The sequence below is a fragment of the Kluyveromyces lactis genome (assembly GCF_000002515.2).
Source record: "Kluyveromyces lactis strain NRRL Y-1140 chromosome E complete sequence".
Lineage (NCBI taxonomy): Eukaryota > Fungi > Ascomycota > Saccharomycetes > Saccharomycetales > Saccharomycetaceae > Kluyveromyces > Kluyveromyces lactis.
In genome coordinates, this window is record NC_006041.1 from 1,924,487 (window position 1) to 1,944,851 (window position 20,365).

Sequence of the window (20,365 nt, forward strand, 5' to 3'; positions counted from 1 at the left end):
TTGGTTCTATAAAACCGACACAGATCGTATAAACTGTGTTAATGCACCTAAAGCTGCTCCAGAATGAATACTCTTTTCAGCAGCATCTACACCTAGTTTCCAGTCTTTTGTACCACGACTCAAACAGTACAACAAAGCTGTATTTAGCAAAATATAGTCGTAGATCGGGTTTTCACCTTTCTTGTAATTGCCTGACAGTATTTCTTCAGATAGTATCCTTGCATTCTCGCGAGGGCCCAACGATGGGCATTCTGCAAGAGTATGCTCTTGTAAACCGAAATCTGACGGGTTTATAGAGAATGATTCGACGGTACCATTCAAGGTCACATGCCAAACAATAGTGTTCCCTACAGGTGATACTTCATCGAGACCAACTTCACCCCAAACGACGAATGTTTCACTGTCAGGATAGATAAGTCTTGCTGCTTCTGCATACTCAGGTGCCAATTCCTTGGAGAAGACACCTAGAACTCTTTTTTGAACATGGGATACAGGATGCAATAACGGTCCCAAGACATTAAATATTGTTGGGATACCCAATGCTTTCCTGAGCAGAGCGACATGTTTCATACCGTCATGGAAATAAGGAGCCAATAGAAATGTGAACGAATTTTCATCCCAAATTTTAGGTAAAGTCGACGCAGTCACCTTAGATGAATCACAACCTAAAACTCCGATCAAATCACCAGCACCTGAATTGGAAGTCGATGCTTTCCCACCATGTTTACAAACCTTCAAGCCTGGGATGCCCGAAGCGACAATGGCTGCAGAAGTAGACACGTTAAAAGTGTTTTGGCCGTCACCACCTGTACCGACGATATCTAAGACAATATCATCAGTATGAGTCAAGGTCGTTGAATCGACAACAGTTGAAAACTTCAACACAGCCGAGGCAGCAGCTGCAATATATTCAGCTTTGTGATCCAATCCAGTTGCTCTCAACACTGAAAGGAAAGAGGCAATCGGTACCACAGCTTCCACAGTAAATTCCTTCGATAGCGTATCAATTATGTAAACGATAACTTCGTGCAATTCTGCAGGAGTCAAACTAGGCGGGCTCTTCAAAAGCTTCTTCGTAAAGGAAATAATACTCATAGTTACAAAATGTAGAAGCTGGTAACACAGCGATACCTTAAAGGTAGGAAGGCACTACTTAGCAGTGAGAGTAGATTTGCCGTTATTTAACGCAAAGTGATTATCTTTCTATGTACCAGTTTGATATATGTTAATGACTATATAGATCCACGGTTCGAGAAATAACAGAATATACATTGGAAAGCACGTGACTCGCTTCTCATTACCCTACCCTTCTTTGCTCGAGAGATCTCTGAAATGTTCCTGGGAACCTAGGATTCCTCGACACGAAACAATTCGAAACTTTGTTCAAATATAGAATACTGGCTAAAACAAGCCTATATTAAAATTGAAATTGGAATTACAGTTTGTTTACAGGAGTTATCGTAGCTACCTGCAGTAACAATCTGACCTTCTGTTCATTAGCAAATATAACATTGTGTGCTTCAGCAAAAGATAGTATAATTGGTACCAATTAATTGCAACGGAACTTTGAAACAATGACCACGGAAGAATTTGTAGGAATCTCGAATTTACCAAATCAGATCTACAAGCTGGTATCCAAACAAGGTGGAGTATTCACCTTGTTAACATGCGGTGAAAGTGGTTTGGGTAAAACTACCTTCATAAATACGTTGTTCCAGGCAACATTGAAGCCATCTGACTCCCATACAGGCCGTTCGATGCAAGGGCCAATTAGGAAGACCGTGGAGATTGATATATTACGTGCAGAACTAGAGGAGAAGAATTTTACCTTGAAGGTGAATGTAATTGATACTCCCGGGTTTGGTGACAACATCAATAACGATAAATCGTGGCAACAGATCATTGATTTTATAGACGATCAACACGATTCCTATATGCGTCAAGAACAACAACCATACAGAGATGTGAAATTTGATCTAAGAGTACACGCTGTACTGTACTTTATCAGACCTACAGGACATGGTTTGAAACCATTGGATATTGAAACTATGAAGAGGATCAGCACTCGTGCTAACTTAATTCCCGTAATCGCCAAGGCTGATACTTTGACAAGTCAGGAATTACAAGATTTCAAGCTTAGAATTAGACAGGTCATTGAGGCACAAGAGATTCGTATCTTTACACCACCTTTGAATGAGACACAGGATGATGCAGCCGCTATGGAACATGCTAGACAACTAATTGAATCCATGCCATTTGCAATTGTTGGTTCAGAAGAACAATTCGATAACGGTAGTGGTACCAAAGTTGTTGCAAGAAAATATCCATGGGGGTTAGTGGAAGTAGAGAATGATCAACACTGTGATTTCCGCAAATTGAGATCGTTGTTGTTGAGAACAAATCTGTTAGATCTTGTCTTATCCACTCAAGAGCTACATTACGAAACCTATAGGAGATTACGTTTGGAATCTCATTTGAATGGATCGTCTAACGATAACGAACTAGGAGAAAAATCGGCGAACAACTTCGTTGCTGCACCAGCAAGAAAATTATCACATAATCCAAAGTTCAAAGAAGAAGAAAACGCACTAAAAAAATACTTCACTGATCAAGTTAAGGCCGAAGAACAAAGATTCAGACAGTGGGAACAAAACATTGTGAATGAAAGAATTAAACTGAACGGTGATTTGGAAAAGATTCAAGCCGAAGTAAAGAAATTAGAAGATCAAGTGGCCACATTGAAATTAAGAAAACGCTAGGGTGTAATGGTTCGAAATTGTTTTTTTCATTCCCATTTATATTCCTTTTAACAACCCAATTTTTATGTTATTTTCCATTCTCACATTATTCTCATTGAATAATGCCATTTCTGAACCTTGTAGAACGATGTCCACACAGTTGTTATTTTAAACTACTTTCTATTGATCTTTCCTATATATCAATATAAGCTGTAAAGATGATATGTTATCATTATTTATTCTTTTTTTCTCTACTCGGAAGGGAGAGTATAGAAGATATTGGACTAGCGGTGGAAAGGTGAGCCTTATAGACTAATGAAAGAAAATCTTCCTCCTGCTGAGAAACTAGGAACAAACATAAATTTCAATTAAAGGAGTAGTCGCGATGATATTTATATATAAGATATAGACATAATATCAAAGCTTTGATATGGGAATCTCACCAAATTTATCAATGTGTATCTATTCTAATTCAGTGATGTACTTTTCAGCATCCAAAGCAGCCATACAACCGGAACCAGCAGATGTGATTGCTTGTCTGTATCTGGCGTCTTGAACATCACCAGCAGCAAAGACACCTGGGACATTGGTCAAAGTGGAACCTGGCACGGTCTTAACATAGCCGGCTTCGTCAAGATCAACTTGACCAGCAACAATGTTAGTGGCAGGGGTGTGACCAATGGCGTAGAACAACCCGTTGACTGGTAGATCATATTCTTCGTTGGTTTTAACGTTTTTTACCTTTAAAGCGTTCAAGTATTTACCATCACCTTTAGCTTCCAAAGTGACATGGTTGTATAGAATTTCTATCTTTTCATTCTGTTCAGCACGTCTTTGCATGATTTGAGAAGCACGTAGATGGTCCTTTCTGACCAACATGTAAACCTTGGAACCATATTTGGTCAAGAATTGAGCTTCTTCACAAGCAGAGTCACCACCACCGATAACAGCCAATGGCTTGTTTCTGAAGATTGGAACAGCACCATCACAAACAGCACAAGCTGAAATACCTTGTTGCCAGTAAGTTTCTTCACCAGGCAAGTGCAAACGCTTGGCTGAAGCACCAGTAGACAAGATAATGGCATCTGTGGTCTCAGGTTCTTGATCCTCGTTAAACTCAGTCCAGAACTTGAAAGGTCTAGAAGAAAGATCAACCTTTGAAACAGTTTCAGTGATAACATCGGTACCGAACTTGATAGATTGAGCCTTCATTCTATCCATCAATTCACTACCAGTCAAACCATCTGGGAAGCCGGGGAAATTTTCAATTTCAGTGGTGGTAGTCAATTGACCACCAGCAGCAATACCATTGGCCATGAAACCTTCGTACAAAGTAGGTTTGATCTCTGCTCTAGCCAAGTAAATGGCAGCAGTGTGGGCAGCTGGGCCGGACCCAATAATTGTAACCTTGTGATGAACCATTCTGTAGAATATATTACTCTCGTTGATATTTCTAAAAAACCCTCTTAATGATGATAATCGTCCTAATGTACTATTTCTCACTAAAAGCATACAATAGGAAATCTGGTATCTATAATATTTCTTAATGCGACAACAAGTAGCAAGGCGACAGAGAATAACAGTTCAATACAGATTGCTATTTGTAAATTCACATATATATATACTAAAAGAATCATTATTGAAAAAGAATCTGGGTCTTTTCTCAATTTCTAATGTTCGTTGAAGAAAAACGAAAAGCCTTTATAAAGATTATTATGAAGATTAGTAAAAGACCTGATTCATCTAGATTCGTAACTGTTAAAAGTGAAGAAGAAGAGACAATCGGGGAGAAAAGTAGGTTTCGGTACGCTTATACCGTGTACTAATGTGATATCTAGCTGGTGCTTCACATGAAGGAGTGTATTTATTTATCAATTGGTTTGAACTATAAATTACTCCAGTACTATTGTACTGATACTGTCTTTATCGCTCATAAAATAGCTTGACTTATATAGGGTACAGAAACATTATATGTAAATAAGAGTCTTTGCACGGGTTTTAGTACAGAGCAGGTAATATATAGGTGAGTGGCATCAATTATGTCGTGAATTCCATCTGCATTAGTGTAATTAGATGAAAGTTGGGAATTCGTTGTCTAGCCATTCCCAAGGGTCATTGAATCTGATATTTTGATTCAAGCCGGAAATTTGCTTCAATTCATCATCGGTCAAAGTCAATGCATCGTTGATCCTCAAGTTATCCAGCAATCTTTCCTTCTTTGATGATTTTGGAATGATGGCAATGCCATTTTGTGTGGCCCATCTCAACAGAACTTGTTGTGGAGTGACTTTGTGCTTGGAAGCGATAGACTTAATCGTGTCATGCTCAAACAAAGTAGGGGTGTTAAGAGCTTTCTTGTTTTCCAATTCCAGGAACGACACTGGACCGAACGAGGAGTAGGCAACCACTTGAATGCCGGCATTCTTGACGTATTTAATCAATCTTTCCTGTGTCAAATATGGATGATGCTCGATTTGTAGGGCAACTGGCTTGATACGAGCACCACGTAGCAAATCTTGGATCAACGCACCTGAAAAGTTGGAAATACCCAAGGACTTGATCTTACCTTGGTCGACTAGTTTTTCTAAAGCCCTCCAAGTGTCCAATAGTGGTACTTGTTCTTCTTCAATGTGACCTTTAGCTTCGTCTTCCTTACCGGTGTAGAAACCTGGAGGATACTTCTCATCGAATGGCACAGGCTTGAAGGCCAATGGGAAATGGATGTAGAATATGTCAACATAGTCCAATTGCAAATCGGAAAGAGTTCTTTCCAAAGCACGAGGTACGTTGTCCGGATGGTGGAAACTGTTCCATAGCTTGGAGACAACAACTAAATCCTCTCTCTTAACAAGCCCTTCTTTGATGGCTCTGTTGACACCCTGTCCAACTTCTTTCTCGTTGGCGTAATCTTGGGCACCATCGAATAAACGATATCCGATCTTAATGGCTTCGTAAATTTGGTCGGCACAAACGTCGTTGGGCATCTTCCAGCAACCTAAGCCGACTAGCGGCATCTTTTCGCCATTGTTTAAAGTAACTGTTTCTGCTAAGTACGTCATCTCTACGATATTATCTTTAGCGTGCTATATTATCACTAATACAATCGTTGCCTTGTTGGTGGTAACACAAGTTGCCAAATGGTACAAAAATCAATTGCTACTTGTAGAGGTTTGCACTCCCTTATATACTAAAATCTAACTAACAAGTTTTCCGTAGATTCTCTATTTTGCTTCACCATTATTGCGGAAGAGGGCCTAAACTCATTACATATTGTACACAATATTGCTATTCCAGCTGAAAGACGAGTGCGTGCAGTGACTTCCCAATCAAGCCACACTGTATTAATTTGCCTTCGCTCTTTCCCACATAATGGAACCTTGATTCCGGATGCTAGTGCTGATATTGCTATGTTGCGAGCTACGATTTGCTAAGAAACGAGTAAAAGAAAAAAAAGGCAACACAGAAGAAGACACAGTAGCAACAATAATTGTTATGTGAGTAACGGTTGTTCCCTCATTTATCCGATGCTCTTGAACGTAAGTCCCGGTGTCGATATTTTACGATACTTTTCGCCCTCTTATTACACGGTGTTATTCCGTTGTTGAAAAGGCAGTGGTTCAGTCCAGGGGCATGGAGTAGTCACGCTGTGCCACGGACTGGTGTGCTCCATGACAAATGACATGATCGGTCCCATATTCAAAGCAGGGCATTGAGAAACCGGTCAGTAGTGCCGGTGTTTTCGAAGTTTCAAGCTCGAGAAATGATTACATATAATTATTCTGTGAATATATACGTATATGTGCACATTGGTGTGGGGAAGAACACAGAAATTGTTAATAGGAATTGGTTGATAGGGGGGAAACCGTTCCGTCATTCATCAATGGAGTGAACTCGTCAGATTCAAGTCTTCTAATGTTGTAGTCTTCCGCGTACAAAACGTAGTGTTGGTAGAAGTAGATCAAATCGAACACTACAGTGCCTGCGCTCCCCACGATAAATGGTAATGCATTGAGTACGAAACCTAGCTTGTCCTCATCTGTGAGATAAGAGCAACTGGTGAAAATGGATAGTGTGTATGTGACATTTGCAATTAACGTACTTATAAAGAGGAGGGGTGAAAGCCCATCAGTACTCTTCCTTTTGTAATTCTTGATCAATTGTGGAATTCTGGCACAGAAATAGGACATTGCTCCGACCCAGGATGCCAATTGACCAATAAAGCTTGTATGGGGTGGTTCAATAGGCACAACGGGCGACGGACGGTGCTTACTAAACGGAAAAACTGTTTCGGATCCAGTAATGGCTTGAGCAATGGACACGACAGGCATCGGGAACCCTTGAACAGTTCCAGGCTGACTGACGAAGAATGATAAGATCCACCATTTGAACCCGCGTTGCAATTGAATACTGGGGTTTGAACCACGGCTTCGTACCAAACGTGTTCGTTCTTCTAAAGTAGCAGACTCATGGCCTGGAGTCGCTAGCTGATTCCGGTGTAAAATACCGTAGTAATAGTATTGACCACATATCAACATGTCATTAGACAAATAATAAACTGCCAAAAGAATCTGGAATGGGAGTTGATGAGTAAGTACAGCTCCAATTAAACTGGTTATATCCCCGAAAAGCCAGCATAATAGAAATCCTGGTGATAACCCTTCAACACTCTTGTCACGATAAGTTTCTATCAGTTGTGGGATTTGAGCGACGAACGAAGTTAAAAACGAAATCCCTCCTGAAGCAACACTAATTTGAGGCCATAGCGATTTATCGCACCAGGTCGGATCACTCATGTTATCAGTTTTCCTGTATTGTCACTTAAAAAAGGCTGTTCTTAATGTTACAGCCCTTTATCCTCGAATATTCTAAGTCTTGTCTTCTTGTTCCTCTTCCTTGTTACATATCAAACCATATATGTAAATTCCAAATTTTTTTTGAAGATCCTTCCTTTATCTTTCTATTCTTCATAACAATTAAAACTTTCGAGTCATATGCCTTTCTTGGTAGTGATGAGAATAATAGTGGTAATATAGAGGGAGCGCCCTAGTTATACCTCCCATGATAGTAGAACATGATCCTTATATAATGTTTGTAAGATAGGACGTCATTTTGGAGGACAATTATTTTGCTGTGAAATTATTTATTTACGATGAATTTCACGCTCTTTTCATGGACTCATAAAGGGATTCTAAATTTTCATGCATGGAACGACACCAATTATATGTAAGAAAAAAGAAGAACTCAACAATGATATAATACAACGTGTGCGTAATTGTGTTCGATGTTTGGTGTTTGTGTATATATATAGCTTCTTATACATAGCATGGTTGTGAAAGCTTTTGCTGTAGTGTCACGTTCGCACGGCTTTCCAGTGTCATACTAGAATTTGGCATAATAGTGATTCCATTTCTTAATAAATACCAAATATTGGTCACTCACCGGTTCGCGATTGTCAACTGGTTTTACTAATTGGAATGACGGTGGTAGTTCGTCTAGATGAAGTAGATTGTTCCAGCCAAAATGGTACCTTAGCAAAACGTTTAAAGAGAGAGAGCACAAGACTTTATAATTCACAACGATATACTTTTCTTTAAAGGTGTCCCAATCAGTATTCCGTAGCTGATGTTGCCACTCTTCTGTCCAGCGTGATGCTCTGGCGTTCTCTGCTACAATTATATCCATGATCCATATAAATAGATCGTGATCTACTCGAGCCAGACAGTTCCAGAATGTCATATAGTTCAAGTACCTTGAGTCGAATTCTTCCGCAAAGGCTGAATCCTTTCTCATGTATCTCCCGACTACACCATCCCTGTTCATTATACGATTATCGTATTTATCCCTTGTAATTGAGTTGAAACAAGTCAGTTGTAGCAGGTTTGCTAGCTTCCAGATTAGCTCTAGGTCGTATCCCTCTAAAAGGAAATGGAGCATCAAATAGTTATCTCCAGTCTGTAATCCGAATCTAGAGATTGACTTCCACTGCAATAACTTGATCAGTTTTGATCTTATCTGTGATTCAACTGGAAAATGCATATCGTCCACTAATTTATTAATCTCAGCCATTTGGGTACTTGGGAATGGAGTCATTTTAGACCTTATGATGTTGTCTAAACTACTCGTATCGTCCATATACTTGGTAGAAATAATGTTAAAATCCGTGTTCAACACAGTGTTATAAATAAAAGATCTTCTGGCTGAGGAAAAGCCTGTTTCCCAAGCAATCTTTTTTAGATCCTGCAAAGATGATTTTCTATTCAATCCTCTATCAATAAGCAAAACTAACTTCTGATTGTTTGTTTCATTTTTGATCTCTTGCTCGTGACGTCTTTGGTTTGTCTCCAGCTTTTCTATACTAGCCATGCTTAAAGTCTTCCGAACATCTCTTTCATGAGATCTTCTTTCTTCTGTATCTTTTGGAGGTAACCAACAAGGTCTAGTACTAGAAATGATGGACACTTTATCGTCACTGACAAGTTTTAAATCTTCCATACCTTCAACGCTTGCATTCTTGAAATCTAACGGTAGAAGTTCTGCTGATTGAGTACGTTCCAACAGCTTAGACTTCGTTACCTCGTATTCCGATTTCTGATAAACAGCGCTTAGATTCTTGCCAACTTGTTGGAAGTATTCCAGATCTGATACTTTTTGTACTCCGGGGATTGGAGATGGTGGCATGTCGTGTCCATCCAGTAGCTTTGCACTTCTACCAACATTAGGTACAGACGCTCTGTGTTTCCGTTGCGAAATGAAAGTTGAACTATGTGATGCAGTAGGTATACTCCAAACAAGACTTTCATCAAGAAGATCATTTGCTGGGAGTTTTGCGTCCTCATCGTAAAAGAGTTCTTTTTGTTTTATGCTGTGTTGTAAATGTAGTTTATTCTGCTCTCTACGCAATCTATAACGTTGTGATGGTGTCAAGGGTTTCTTTCCATTCAATGAGTCTGAAGGTAAAGCCGGCACACTTTTGGAATGAAGTGAAGTGGCTAATGGATGTGTATTATGCAGTGGTTGCGATTGGCCATGTAATTGAGAATGTTGGTCATAACTACTATGCATGGCTGTAGGATTTACAGTTGAAAACATAGATCTCGTAAGTTTGGGAGAAGAGTCCACACTTTGGAAGGCATCGGGTGCTACGCTTTTCCCCTGAGATCCGGGATTATTGAAAATGTACTTCGTATTCATCGACTTTGGTGCACTAGCAACTTTCACTGTCGTTACAGATAAATCAGCATCAGAAAACGACGTATCTGTTAAATGAGAAACATCGTCTAATCCGTCTGTCACCGAAGAATGTGGTGTAACAGGGTTTTGCTTCACAGAGGAAAAAGATTTCTTCCCTCTTGGCATTACATTAGCGCTAACTTTCCCGTCCAATACTGCACTTTGCTCAGTATCATGGTTTTCATCGTCATCATCATCGATAATTGAGGTTCCCCTGGACGAATCCTTAGAAGAACCGGCATTAATAGAGAATACATCACCTTCGGTATTTATGGAGTCGTTAGAAATTGGTCTCTCATTCTTAATCAACACTGCTTTTCTATTTGGAGGTTTGAAAGACAGTACATGGTCTGACTCTTCGGAGCCATTTGCAGAAGAGCGAGGATTGTGCGTTTGATGTTGTTGTTGCTGCTGCTGTTGGTTTTGGTTTTGACTCTGTTTCCCTTCTGCCATGTTTAGTAGCATATTTTCGCTGGGTCGTCTAGTAATTCCCGATCCAACAGTCTTACTATTTGAACTATTGGTGTAACTAGAAATCGACGATGCATTAGCTGAAGAAGGTACCTGAGCTGTAGTAGGATAAGTTCCAGCCTTGCGAGGCCTTGCTGCAACCATAATTTACTCGTATCAGAAAAAAAAACACACCCGCTACTGACTGAGGGATCTGACGAGCTTGAGACAGCAAAAGGATGAACTATATTAAAGGCCAATCCTAAACAGGAAAAAAAACAAAAAGGTAAATCTATGAAGGGCCGTTACCTATGAAGTATCACAAACCAGCTTACTGAGCAAACAACAAAACTAACCAAACCGAATTCTAACTCAAACCTAGTTACAGCACTCTGATTGTAATTAGTATCTGTATTACCGTTTTATTTTTTTTTTGTATTTTGTTTCTCAGAACACACTAAGTAATGTCCTGGTTATAGTTATTTCCTATTTCAATACAGTAACTGAATTTTCGACAATAGAAATGAAACAAATTGGGAGCTGAGCTAAAAAAAACAATCCAAATTCTCTATGTCCAAAAAAGGAGAATACGAATCAAAAAAACGAAAACGAGAAACTTCGTTGAGAAACTTTTTCTTTCTCCTTCCTGTATATGTGTGTCACGTGATATAAGATCAGAATATCTCTCAACAGTAAAAGAAGTATACGTAATCGCAGGAGCGTATCTGGAATTGACGATATGTGATTGATACAGTTTTCAATGCTATTTGGTTTATATGCGTGTCCTGAAACTGTGTCCTGAAACTGTTCTCTCTTCTTGTCCCTTGGCTTGGCGGTAAACAAAATTACAATCGATGAGAAAACAGGCTTTAGTTTATTATTTTTCTTTTGGTTTTATTTCTTCTACCTTTTAAAGCAAGGAGAGATAGAGGGAAAAGTTGGAAGTAAGAACGAGAAAAAATGGAAACCCCAGAAATAGAAGCAAAAATTCTTAGAAGCGTACGTACAGAGAAATATTATAAACACCATTTACATACAGTTTGCACGTTTGATGGTTTTCCAATACATCAAATACAACAACGGTCTGCATTACTTTATTTGAACAAAAGGGTTTAAACAAAGGGTTTCTTTTCACTGCCTAAGATGTTTCTCCTATTTGTTAGTATGTTCAATGGCAAGTCCCCTCACATATTGATACAGGTTGGCTTGGTTCTAGCGGAATTTTTGATTGACACTTGAATTTTTTTTTTTTCGCACGGAAAAGATGCAGAACAAAATTTGAAATCTTACTGTATTCCTTTTAGGGTTGTTTTTGTTTGTTTGCTATTTGCGTTTGTTGTTTGCATTCGTTTCAACTGCTACATTCCAGAAGGGAAGAAATAAAACCTCGAAGCGCACTGAAGACTTTTTATATTTAGATCTTGTATTTATTTTTTGGATTTCGTACTTCCAGGGTTCGAACCGTGGATGGTATCATTATATTATAATTATATAAATGTGATATGTACGAGAGGCTTTAAGCCGCGCCGCCAGTTACTCTTCTGGGGAATCCTGAGGAAGCGAGCTCCGTAGCGTTTGTTCTATCACCGTGAGTCCATCTTCGAACATCTTTAGTAAGGAGTCAAGTTCAGATAACGCAATAGGTTTCTTATCGATACGATGATCGTCATGTACATCTATGAACATGTCCATGGATAATGACTTCGGAGGTGGATCCATGATGAATCCTAAAGAAGAAGGCGTCGTTGATGAAAGTGCACTCATTGTAGAAATATTCCCTCCGGCGCTGCCACCAACGACGGTGCTGCTACCAGCAGTGCTTGCAGTGTTACTGGTTCCTGGTGGAATACTCAGGGGGGTCATCGATACGGATGGTAGGGGTCCCGCCGATGTGGAAGCTGAAGGAATTGATATTGCACCATTGCTGGTACCGGGATTGGTTGAGCTCACTGTCGTAGCGAGCATACTTGCAGTAGTTGTGGTTGTTGTAGCGGCGGTGCCAGAAGCACCATTGTTTGTTGGCCCATTTGTCGCCGAAGCGCTATTGTTCCCATTGCTGGCTAGAATAGCATTGGCGGGGTTGTATACATGGTCATTGGTAATGCTACTATTTCTACTCGATGTGCTGGCACTTGTGCTTCTCTTTCTTGGTTTTGTGAAATCTCCGAACCGTTTTTCGCCCACTGGTGTCATTGCCACAGATATTTGGGCATTGCTTGTGTTGATACCAAACTGATTTACAGTTTGGGCAGTGACGGCGCCTGGAGCTGTGGATGCTGAATTTGGTTGATGTTGGTGTGATGCATCGTCAAGCTGCGTCGTTGAATCAAGTAGTTTGTTGGAGCCTACCAGCGTAGTAGGAGATGGCATTTGCAACTTCAAGTGGGGATGTTGCTTTTTGAAATCTCTATTGATCCTACTTGGTTCACCTTCGGTTTCTTTCTTCTCTGCTGGGGTATTCATTGATTGTAATAAAACATCATTAGGTGTATGCATTTGCTTCATAACAGGCGGAGTGTTGCTATAAACAGCACTCTGATGCAATACAGAATCTAACAATTTCTTTTCCGGTGAAACGTCAGCCAACGCACGAGTGGGAGACGGCGATCTCGCCTGAGTCAAATTCGATCCGAATAAATTCTTAGCTCCCACATTTGGAGCATTGTTCGATGAAGTAGAAGGGACGTTGATTCCATTTGTGTCATCGTTTCCTGGAGTCTTAGAATTGGTATTTATTCCATTCATTATGTCCGACCTAAGAGACGTTAGCTGAGAAGATGGTTGTCCGCTCACAGTGGGACGTCTTTGTAATACTGGTGTAGCTTTTTGAGACATCGAAGAGACAGTGGAGGACCTTGGCTTCGTATTCATCGTCAAAACCGATTCCTTACTTACAGGTAATTCTTCTGGAATTTCAATTTCTATCGGTGTTGGTAACACTGATGAACTTCCTGGGCCAGCAAGGTTGGATTTAAAGTTGGTTTGGAGTATGGATAATGCAGGAGTACTTTGGCTGTGCAAATTTCTCATATCAGGTCTGGAATCGTTGTCATGATCAACATGAGGAGTCCCATTTGGTTGAATATTGAATGAGGACACTGTCTTACTCAGCTTGGGAAAATCATACACTTCTTCAGGCTTATCCTCAAACAATTGTAATAATTGTTTCGAAGCCTTTGTTTCGCTCCGTTTAGAAGTGCCATGGGTGGTAGTTCCAGTGTGACGACTTAAATGATTTGCTGTACCTGTTGTAGTGTGTTGATAATGCTTATTAAAATGCGTATTATGTTGATTTGTAGGCGCCGTAGCATTAAGGTTGGCGCTATTATTGTTATTAGCTTGTATCGTTGACAGATGAGCCGTATTGGGATTGTTGTTAAAGGTCCTGCCAATGGTGGATCCTTGGTAATATGGGAAATATGGTTTGTTGGAATTGTAGTATTCTTCCTCTGGATATGCATAATTTACTTCTTGAGGAGAATACTTGATCCAGTCCGCTTCTTCTGGTATAGCCTCCACGTTGATATCATTCTCTAAAATGTATTCTCTAGAGCTCAATGAATCAAAATCCCATTTTATATCTATATCTTCGGGCTCCTTTTCTGTAAATGAACCAGCATCCTGTGATGCATTTCCCTCTATCGATGAATTGGGATTCTGTTTAGAACTTGTATGAGATTCTTCCTCATGTTTATACTGTTCATTCTTTTCTCTGAAAAGCAAATACCGTGTTATAAGCTCTTTTAAAATCACCGTGCTGGTGCCCTTCTCTTGTTTTATCAACTTACTCTTGAAAAGTTCTTCTGCATATGGCCTCTCCTTAGGATCTTCGTCAAGACATAATGCAATAAACTCCTTTAAAGGCTGAGAATATTCCCTTCCCTCAAGTCTTGGCGGTTTGGATTTCGTAATCATTTGCATTGCCCTGATAGCCTCCATATGACAGTAAGGAGGATTTCCAGTGGCAATTTCATACGCGGTAATACCTAAAGACCATATATCAACTTTGGTATCATAGTAAACACCTTCCATAATGACCTCTGGCGCCATCCAATAAGGAGTACCAGCCATTGTTTGTCTCTTTAACATTGACTGCGAGAGCTGTGCGGCAACACCAAAGTCACAAAGTTTTACGCTTCCGTTGTTTGCAATCAAGATATTTGCAGCCTTGATGTCTCGATGAATGACGTTGTCCCTATGAATTGAAATCAAAGCTACAAGAATCTCTCTCATGATAACTCCGATATACTTTTCTTCGATGATCCCCGGTCGTAGCAACGTCCGTAGTGAACCACCAGCACAATATTCCATTATAACCCATAACTTAGTATCAATTAAATATGAGCCATAGTAATGGGTGATGTTCGGGGTCTGCTTCAAAGACGATAAAAACTGGATCTCTTTACGGATATCTTCCACTTCATCTTCGGTATTATCGAGATTTAAAACCTTAATAGCATACACTTGTTGCGTCTTCACGTGGAACGCCTTATACACAACTCCAAACTTCCCCCTGCCGATGATTTCCTTCCTCTTGAAAAGAGATGTGACATTATTCGTGCCGCTTGTAGAACTACTAGACATCGTACCTCCACCACGATGAGTTTAAATCCACAAAATACAAATAGAAAAGCTGCTAGAATATTTCTTTGTTTGTATATTAGAAACAACTGGGCTTTTGGGAGGGCAAATAGAGCTTTAATCCCTGTTCTTCTTAGTCCAGCTTCCGCTTCCCTCACATGCAGGTTCCTAATCCCATCTCTCAAAGTTCATTCTTTTATAAACAAGAAAAGGTGGGTTAACGATCTTCAAAATAGTTACCCGGAGTTCGTTATTCACGTGAACAATTTTTCCCGTTCAAATAGCTCGAAATCGGGCATTGTCAAGGCAAGGAGCACTTCCGAAGGATAGCTGTGCAATCTGCGTTTATGGTCAGGAGTTTTAAAATATGATATGTCTCCACAAATGATGAATCTAGTTGTTTATGGTGTGCTAGAAGTGTTTATTCTCCTGTTTCTTGTTGTTCGATGGGCTTTTAACATCTCTTTTGTTTGGAAATTTTGATATTTCTCTAAAATGAAGATGCGATGCAATGCGCTGCGATGCCTACAAAGAATCACAATGATGAAATTAATCTTGTTTTATTAATTTATCGAGTACTTTAGCTAGCCTTTCTCCGCCATCCCGATCAGCTGAGCGAAGTTTGCTCGTTTTGTTGTTCTAGCGTATAGGATAAAGAATGTTTGCACTTTCTAAAAGTTTGAGGCAGATCAAAAGGCAGACCATCCAGTATAGATTTATATCTGGTATTTCCAAGGATGAGGTGTATTGTATTATAGATACTATAAAATCCAGTCATGAATGGCATAAATTAAAACAAGATCAGAAGATGCAGGCGTATGTGGCGGAGGCGTTAACAAATCCCACTTCAGAGAACGTATCTGAATTGATGCAGCTGAAGAGAAAAATGATGAGGACTTTGAATGAAAACTATAATTTGGCCCTGGGATATATTGAGGAAGGCTTACCAGGACCTATAGAAAGGCTAAAGTTTCGTTCGGAGTTTTTGAGGGTCGTAGACTCCGAACACTATGCATATTTTTCAAAGAGCCTTGATCATATACGGTATTGCAAAGGTCTTGATAGAGCAACTAGAAGAAAAGAATTTTACAACTGCATTGAGTTACACAGGAGATGTAATCCAGAAGTAACAGAAGGTTCTGGTATATTGCTACCAGATGATATTCACCAATGGTTTTTCGTATTTGTTCCTCCTGATGAGAGAATGAAGCACTATCTTTTCCTCATCGAAAACAATGTATTAATATCAGGTCATTATGCAGGACTGACACAAGAAAGAATGTTGAAAGGTTCGGAGATGGAATATAGAGTGGCTAGCTTCCTTCACTTTATTGAGGATCCTGAAAAACGTCACATTTTCGATGAAAAATTTAGTGTCATGCACCCTTTCCGACCAATGAGACGAATCGTCAACCTGCTCATAACGAAAAAAGACATGGTACACATCAAGGAATATTTGGATGTTTTAACTACTAGACTGGAAAATGTGGAATTGAGAAACGAACGCATTCCTTACGATGTACGGAAATTATATTTTATTGAATTTATGCACACTTTACAGCATTTTGCTAGATGTACGAATTATATTGACATGTTCTTGGAAACGGTGCATAGCATGATGGATGCTTTACCCAAAGATACTCCCGTACCCTTCATTCGAAAGTCGTTTGTTGAAATACTCAATTATTTTCAAAGAATTGGGGATACAGAAACTGTCTTCAAAATCATGTCAATGTTCAATGAATATCCTTTGACGGAACCAAATACGAAATTCACAAATGAAATGTTAGGTAGGATTTTATTTTCGTTGAGGCAGTTTAAAGACCCTAAGCTTACGGCTTCTTATATTGTGATCGCTTACAAGTCCATCAAGACAAAGAAAATGTTGAATAATCTTGGCTTGTGGTGTCTTATTTTCGGAAATGGTTTTGGCCGTTTGAACAAGAAGGCGATTAGAGATGCTAAGCAACCTGAAAAATTCATTAATTTAAACGTCCCAGAAAGCTTAAGATTCAAACGTGCACCAGATTCCGTCGCATTAAACGAATTATATATTGTAGTCTTTGATTACTACAAAAGCAAACTTTCACCTGACGAGTACAGAGAGTTAGTGGTAAAATGTTACAAGTATTATTGTGATTTCTTGAAAAATCATGTTAATACTTATCTTCAATGGAGAATAGACACAAGCATTTTGAGAACTATGATTCACCGCGCCAAATTTGATATTAAGGATGATAGACTTGCATATGAAATGTTAATGAATTTTTATGCAATGAATTTGAATCCAAGATTTGATTCTAAAAACACTCCATTTGGTCTTGTCTTGTACCGGAATGAGGCAATAAATCAACAGGAATTTAATCAAGTGCTTGAATTAATGCAAAGATGTAGGGCACCAATGGATCATAAAATTATTATTACCATCGTCTTGAAATTCATTAAATCAGGCAATATCGACTTGGCACATGAATGGTATACTCGGTTACTTAAGACAGGATATCCACTCCGTCATTTCAAGATGATTGAAGAAGCTAAAAGACTGAACTGGGATATACCTGAACCAGCAGAAAGATATTATGAAGAGTGCGAACGAAAGAATCAACTGGAGGAAGAGAATTTCGATGACATCTATTTACAGAATCCTGCAGAAGATTCGTACACCAATGACCTCATTGAAGCTGCAAAGAAAATAGGACGCATATATGCAACATCTATTGGTGCCCGTATAATTCCTGAAAATGATAAAGCTGCCATGGAACTGAACCAAAAAAAAAATGCATACGGGACGTGAGAGGAAGACCTACAATCAAAACAAACTTCAGAAGAATCTAGCAAACAAAGTCAAAAGTAAATAAATGTTAACTAACAAAATATCACCCTTGTACATAATAGTAAATAGTACTAATAGATCAATGCTGGCCAATGGCTAATGGTTTGTATGTTCGTCTTTAATCTTACCCTCTTTGTGACTGAACCAGGTTTTTAACATCTTCGAGCCTTGACATAAAAATCAAGGCTTCCTCAACAGAGACTACTTACGATAGTATTCGGAAAAACGCTAAATATGTACGGATAGCAATGCAACCCAGCTTCATGACCATGAATGAATTAATAGTATTTGCCTTACTACTGACCCCGTTGTTAGCTGCAAGACAACAATCTGTTCCAGGGCTACTGTTCTCGTACAATCTGTAAGTTGATTTTAAAGAGTTATTAGCTTCCAAGCTTCCATGCGGTTTGTATAAACGCTAAAGGAACCGTGCATTGAAGACATATGATACTAACAGTTATTCGGAAATTTCAGAGCGCCGGGGATAGTAAAATACCAAGATAAGTATGACAATGCACAACTACCACAAGATGATTTTTTGAAAGTTGCCAAGGATTTGATCTCACAGTGTCATTCGGAGACATATGTATTTGTAAACCAACCAGGTTTAAGTCGAAGTGATTTCAAGCAGCATAAGCAATCTATGCACAAATTATACAACTATGTGCTAACTAGTTCCACGACAGTGAAATTCGAAAAGATTGATATAGTCCAAAACGATGATATTTACGAAGAATTGATCGCCTATACAATGGATAAATGTAATATTGATGATAAAATAGATATAGGTGGCAATGTCACAGACAGGTATCAACCATTTGTGGAGGCCCGAACTAGAGTTCTAAGGGTAGACTTCCCACCTTTACCGCAGCAAGGACAATACGTAGAGGGCATCGGGACCAGAAAAGATGTGTTGCAAGCCAATGATGAATACTTGAGATATGTTATGGGAACGTTACCAACCCCGAAACATACAGTTTTTTATATGTCTTTGGAAAAGAGTGAAGTGCCAGATACCGAGACATCTTTATCGTATGATATCTGGCCTGAAATATTTACGAATCCACAACGAAAGGTTGAGATCGACCGTAATGATAGAGTTGCTAAGGAAATGCCAAAACTTGTCCCTTACAGACCAAGAATTGATACTGAAGATGACAAGTACTTAACAGTACTGGATCAGGAATTCATAGATAATCACTACGGCATCATAGTGCTTATTATTGGCGTGACAATTGCATTTATTCTACTACAATTAGGAGCCGTTAAGGTCAAGAAACCGTCAAAGCCACAAATAACTAAGGACGTAACAAAGGAAAAAAAGACCCAATAATTCTTTATTCCTAGATTAGTGTTAAATATATTCAAGTAATCTGGTGAAATACTACTGAAGGTCTTAACGCGCACCTTCATTAAGCATCCTTCTCATCTTTCCTCATATAAATGTTTTTTGGTATATTTTTTTAAGGCTTGCATCAATTACAAAATTAGAACAATGAAGATAAAAGGTTAGTCTTCTACAAGCTTAGTCCAGAAATGAAGGAATCTGATACGCATTTTGCTGCTACCGCTTAGGTGAATTCAAGTGAACCTGCATTTGAACAGTATAGAAATATGTCAGATTCACCCAATGAAATTCTTCAATATAGGGATAGTCCTGAGTTCGAAGATTGCTGCGATGCTATATCTCAAGATTTATTTGAATTGAACGGGAGCCTTTCAACTATGAACCACTTTGTAACGGCTTTGGAAACGAATGTATCCCACGGTAAATCTAACACTAAAGTTATCGACAATATCAATAAGAAGACGGTTGAACTAATAGACAAAAGTACAAAATTAGTATCATCGATAAACGAGAATATTCATAAAGTTAATGAGTTAGAGGAGTCGGCTTTGGATAAGCCTCATTTGATCACAAGGGAGAAGTTGACTAGGGATGCGAAATTCTCTGTACAGGAATTCAAGAAATATCAACAACATTTTCTTGAAGTTACAAAGCGGATAAATGACATGGCCAAAGTGGCTTTGGAAGATGAAGAACAAAATAATTCCTTGATGGATACTGTTTTAAGAGAGGAAGAAGATGAACACGCAAAAAGAACACAGGTGGTTATAGAGCGAGAACCAATAAATAATGAGGAATTTGCATACCAGCAACATCTGATCAGGGAACGAGACCAAGAGATATCAAACATAGAACAAGGTATAACGGAATTAAATGGCATATTCAAGGACTTAGGTGGTTTAGTGCAACAGCAAGGGCAGCTAGTAGATAGCATTGAAGCTAATTTGTACAATGTAGAAGATAATACCAGAAATGCAGCAAATGAGTTATCTCGCGCTATGAGATCCGGACGCAGTTCAAGTAAGCTAAAACTACATTTCCTTTTCATACTATTGTTTTTCCTTCTTCTCACAATACTGGCTGTTTTCAGTTGAATGAATGGTATTCATGAGGCGTCATGGATGCCTCCATTTTATGTAATTTTTATGCAGGTTATACTAGGTTACAAATCAGATATTGATAAAG

At 39.1% G+C, this 20,365-nt stretch overlaps 10 protein-coding genes across 10 annotated transcripts; 4 read left to right on the forward strand and 6 right to left on the reverse strand.

The window, feature by feature from the left end:
• Positions 1 to 6: 6 nt before the first annotated feature.
• On the reverse strand, positions 7 to 1,095 carry TRP4 (anthranilate phosphoribosyltransferase; the record flags this gene model as incomplete). Its single annotated transcript, XM_454926.1, has 1 exon — positions 7 to 1,095. The coding sequence occupies one exon, from the start codon at positions 1,093 to 1,095 to the stop codon at positions 7 to 9; it is 1,089 nt and encodes a 362-aa protein (XP_454926.1).
• A 479-nt stretch (positions 1,096 to 1,574) lies between these two features.
• CDC12 (septin CDC12) lies at positions 1,575 to 2,759 on the forward strand (the record flags this gene model as incomplete). Its single annotated transcript, XM_454927.1, has 1 exon — positions 1,575 to 2,759. One exon carries the CDS (start codon positions 1,575 to 1,577, stop codon positions 2,757 to 2,759), a length of 1,185 nt encoding a protein of 394 aa, XP_454927.1.
• Positions 2,760 to 3,200: 441 nt separating this feature from the next.
• KLLA0_E21605g (thioredoxin-disulfide reductase) lies at positions 3,201 to 4,250 on the reverse strand (the record flags this gene model as incomplete). Its single annotated transcript, XM_454928.1, has 1 exon — positions 3,201 to 4,250. One exon carries the CDS (start codon positions 4,248 to 4,250, stop codon positions 3,201 to 3,203), a length of 1,050 nt encoding a protein of 349 aa, XP_454928.1.
• A 557-nt stretch (positions 4,251 to 4,807) lies between these two features.
• On the reverse strand, positions 4,808 to 5,797 carry GRE3 (trifunctional aldehyde reductase/xylose reductase/glucose 1-dehydrogenase (NADP(+)); the record flags this gene model as incomplete). The annotated part of the gene is made up of 1 exon (XM_454929.1): positions 4,808 to 5,797. The coding sequence occupies one exon, from the start codon at positions 5,795 to 5,797 to the stop codon at positions 4,808 to 4,810; it is 990 nt and encodes a 329-aa protein (XP_454929.1).
• Positions 5,798 to 6,571: 774 nt separating this feature from the next.
• YPQ2 (Ypq2p) lies at positions 6,572 to 7,531 on the reverse strand (the record flags this gene model as incomplete). The annotated part of the gene is made up of 1 exon (XM_454930.1): positions 6,572 to 7,531. One exon carries the CDS (start codon positions 7,529 to 7,531, stop codon positions 6,572 to 6,574), a length of 960 nt encoding a protein of 319 aa, XP_454930.1.
• Positions 7,532 to 8,117: 586 nt separating this feature from the next.
• Positions 8,118 to 10,583, reverse strand: KLLA0_E21671g (uncharacterized protein; the record flags this gene model as incomplete). The annotated part of the gene is made up of 1 exon (XM_454931.1): positions 8,118 to 10,583. The coding sequence occupies one exon, from the start codon at positions 10,581 to 10,583 to the stop codon at positions 8,118 to 8,120; it is 2,466 nt and encodes an 821-aa protein (XP_454931.1).
• A 1,368-nt stretch (positions 10,584 to 11,951) lies between these two features.
• KIC1 (putative serine/threonine protein kinase KIC1) lies at positions 11,952 to 15,002 on the reverse strand (the record flags this gene model as incomplete). Its single annotated transcript, XM_454932.1, has 1 exon — positions 11,952 to 15,002. The coding sequence occupies one exon, from the start codon at positions 15,000 to 15,002 to the stop codon at positions 11,952 to 11,954; it is 3,051 nt and encodes a 1,016-aa protein (XP_454932.1).
• A 655-nt stretch (positions 15,003 to 15,657) lies between these two features.
• Positions 15,658 to 17,793, forward strand: ATP22 (Atp22p; the record flags this gene model as incomplete). Its single annotated transcript, XM_454934.1, has 1 exon — positions 15,658 to 17,793. The coding sequence occupies one exon, from the start codon at positions 15,658 to 15,660 to the stop codon at positions 17,791 to 17,793; it is 2,136 nt and encodes a 711-aa protein (XP_454934.1).
• Positions 17,794 to 17,924: 131 nt separating this feature from the next.
• On the forward strand, positions 17,925 to 19,165 carry BIG1 (Big1p; the record flags this gene model as incomplete). The annotated part of the gene is made up of 2 exons (XM_002999366.1): positions 17,925 to 17,938; positions 18,307 to 19,165. The coding sequence occupies 2 exons, from the start codon at positions 17,925 to 17,927 to the stop codon at positions 19,163 to 19,165; spliced, it is 873 nt and encodes a 290-aa protein (XP_002999412.1).
• Positions 19,166 to 19,446: 281 nt separating this feature from the next.
• On the forward strand, positions 19,447 to 20,274 carry PEP12 (SNAP receptor PEP12; the record flags this gene model as incomplete). The annotated part of the gene is made up of 1 exon (XM_454936.1): positions 19,447 to 20,274. The coding sequence occupies one exon, from the start codon at positions 19,447 to 19,449 to the stop codon at positions 20,272 to 20,274; it is 828 nt and encodes a 275-aa protein (XP_454936.1).
• Between the last annotated feature and the right edge of the window lie 91 nt (positions 20,275 to 20,365).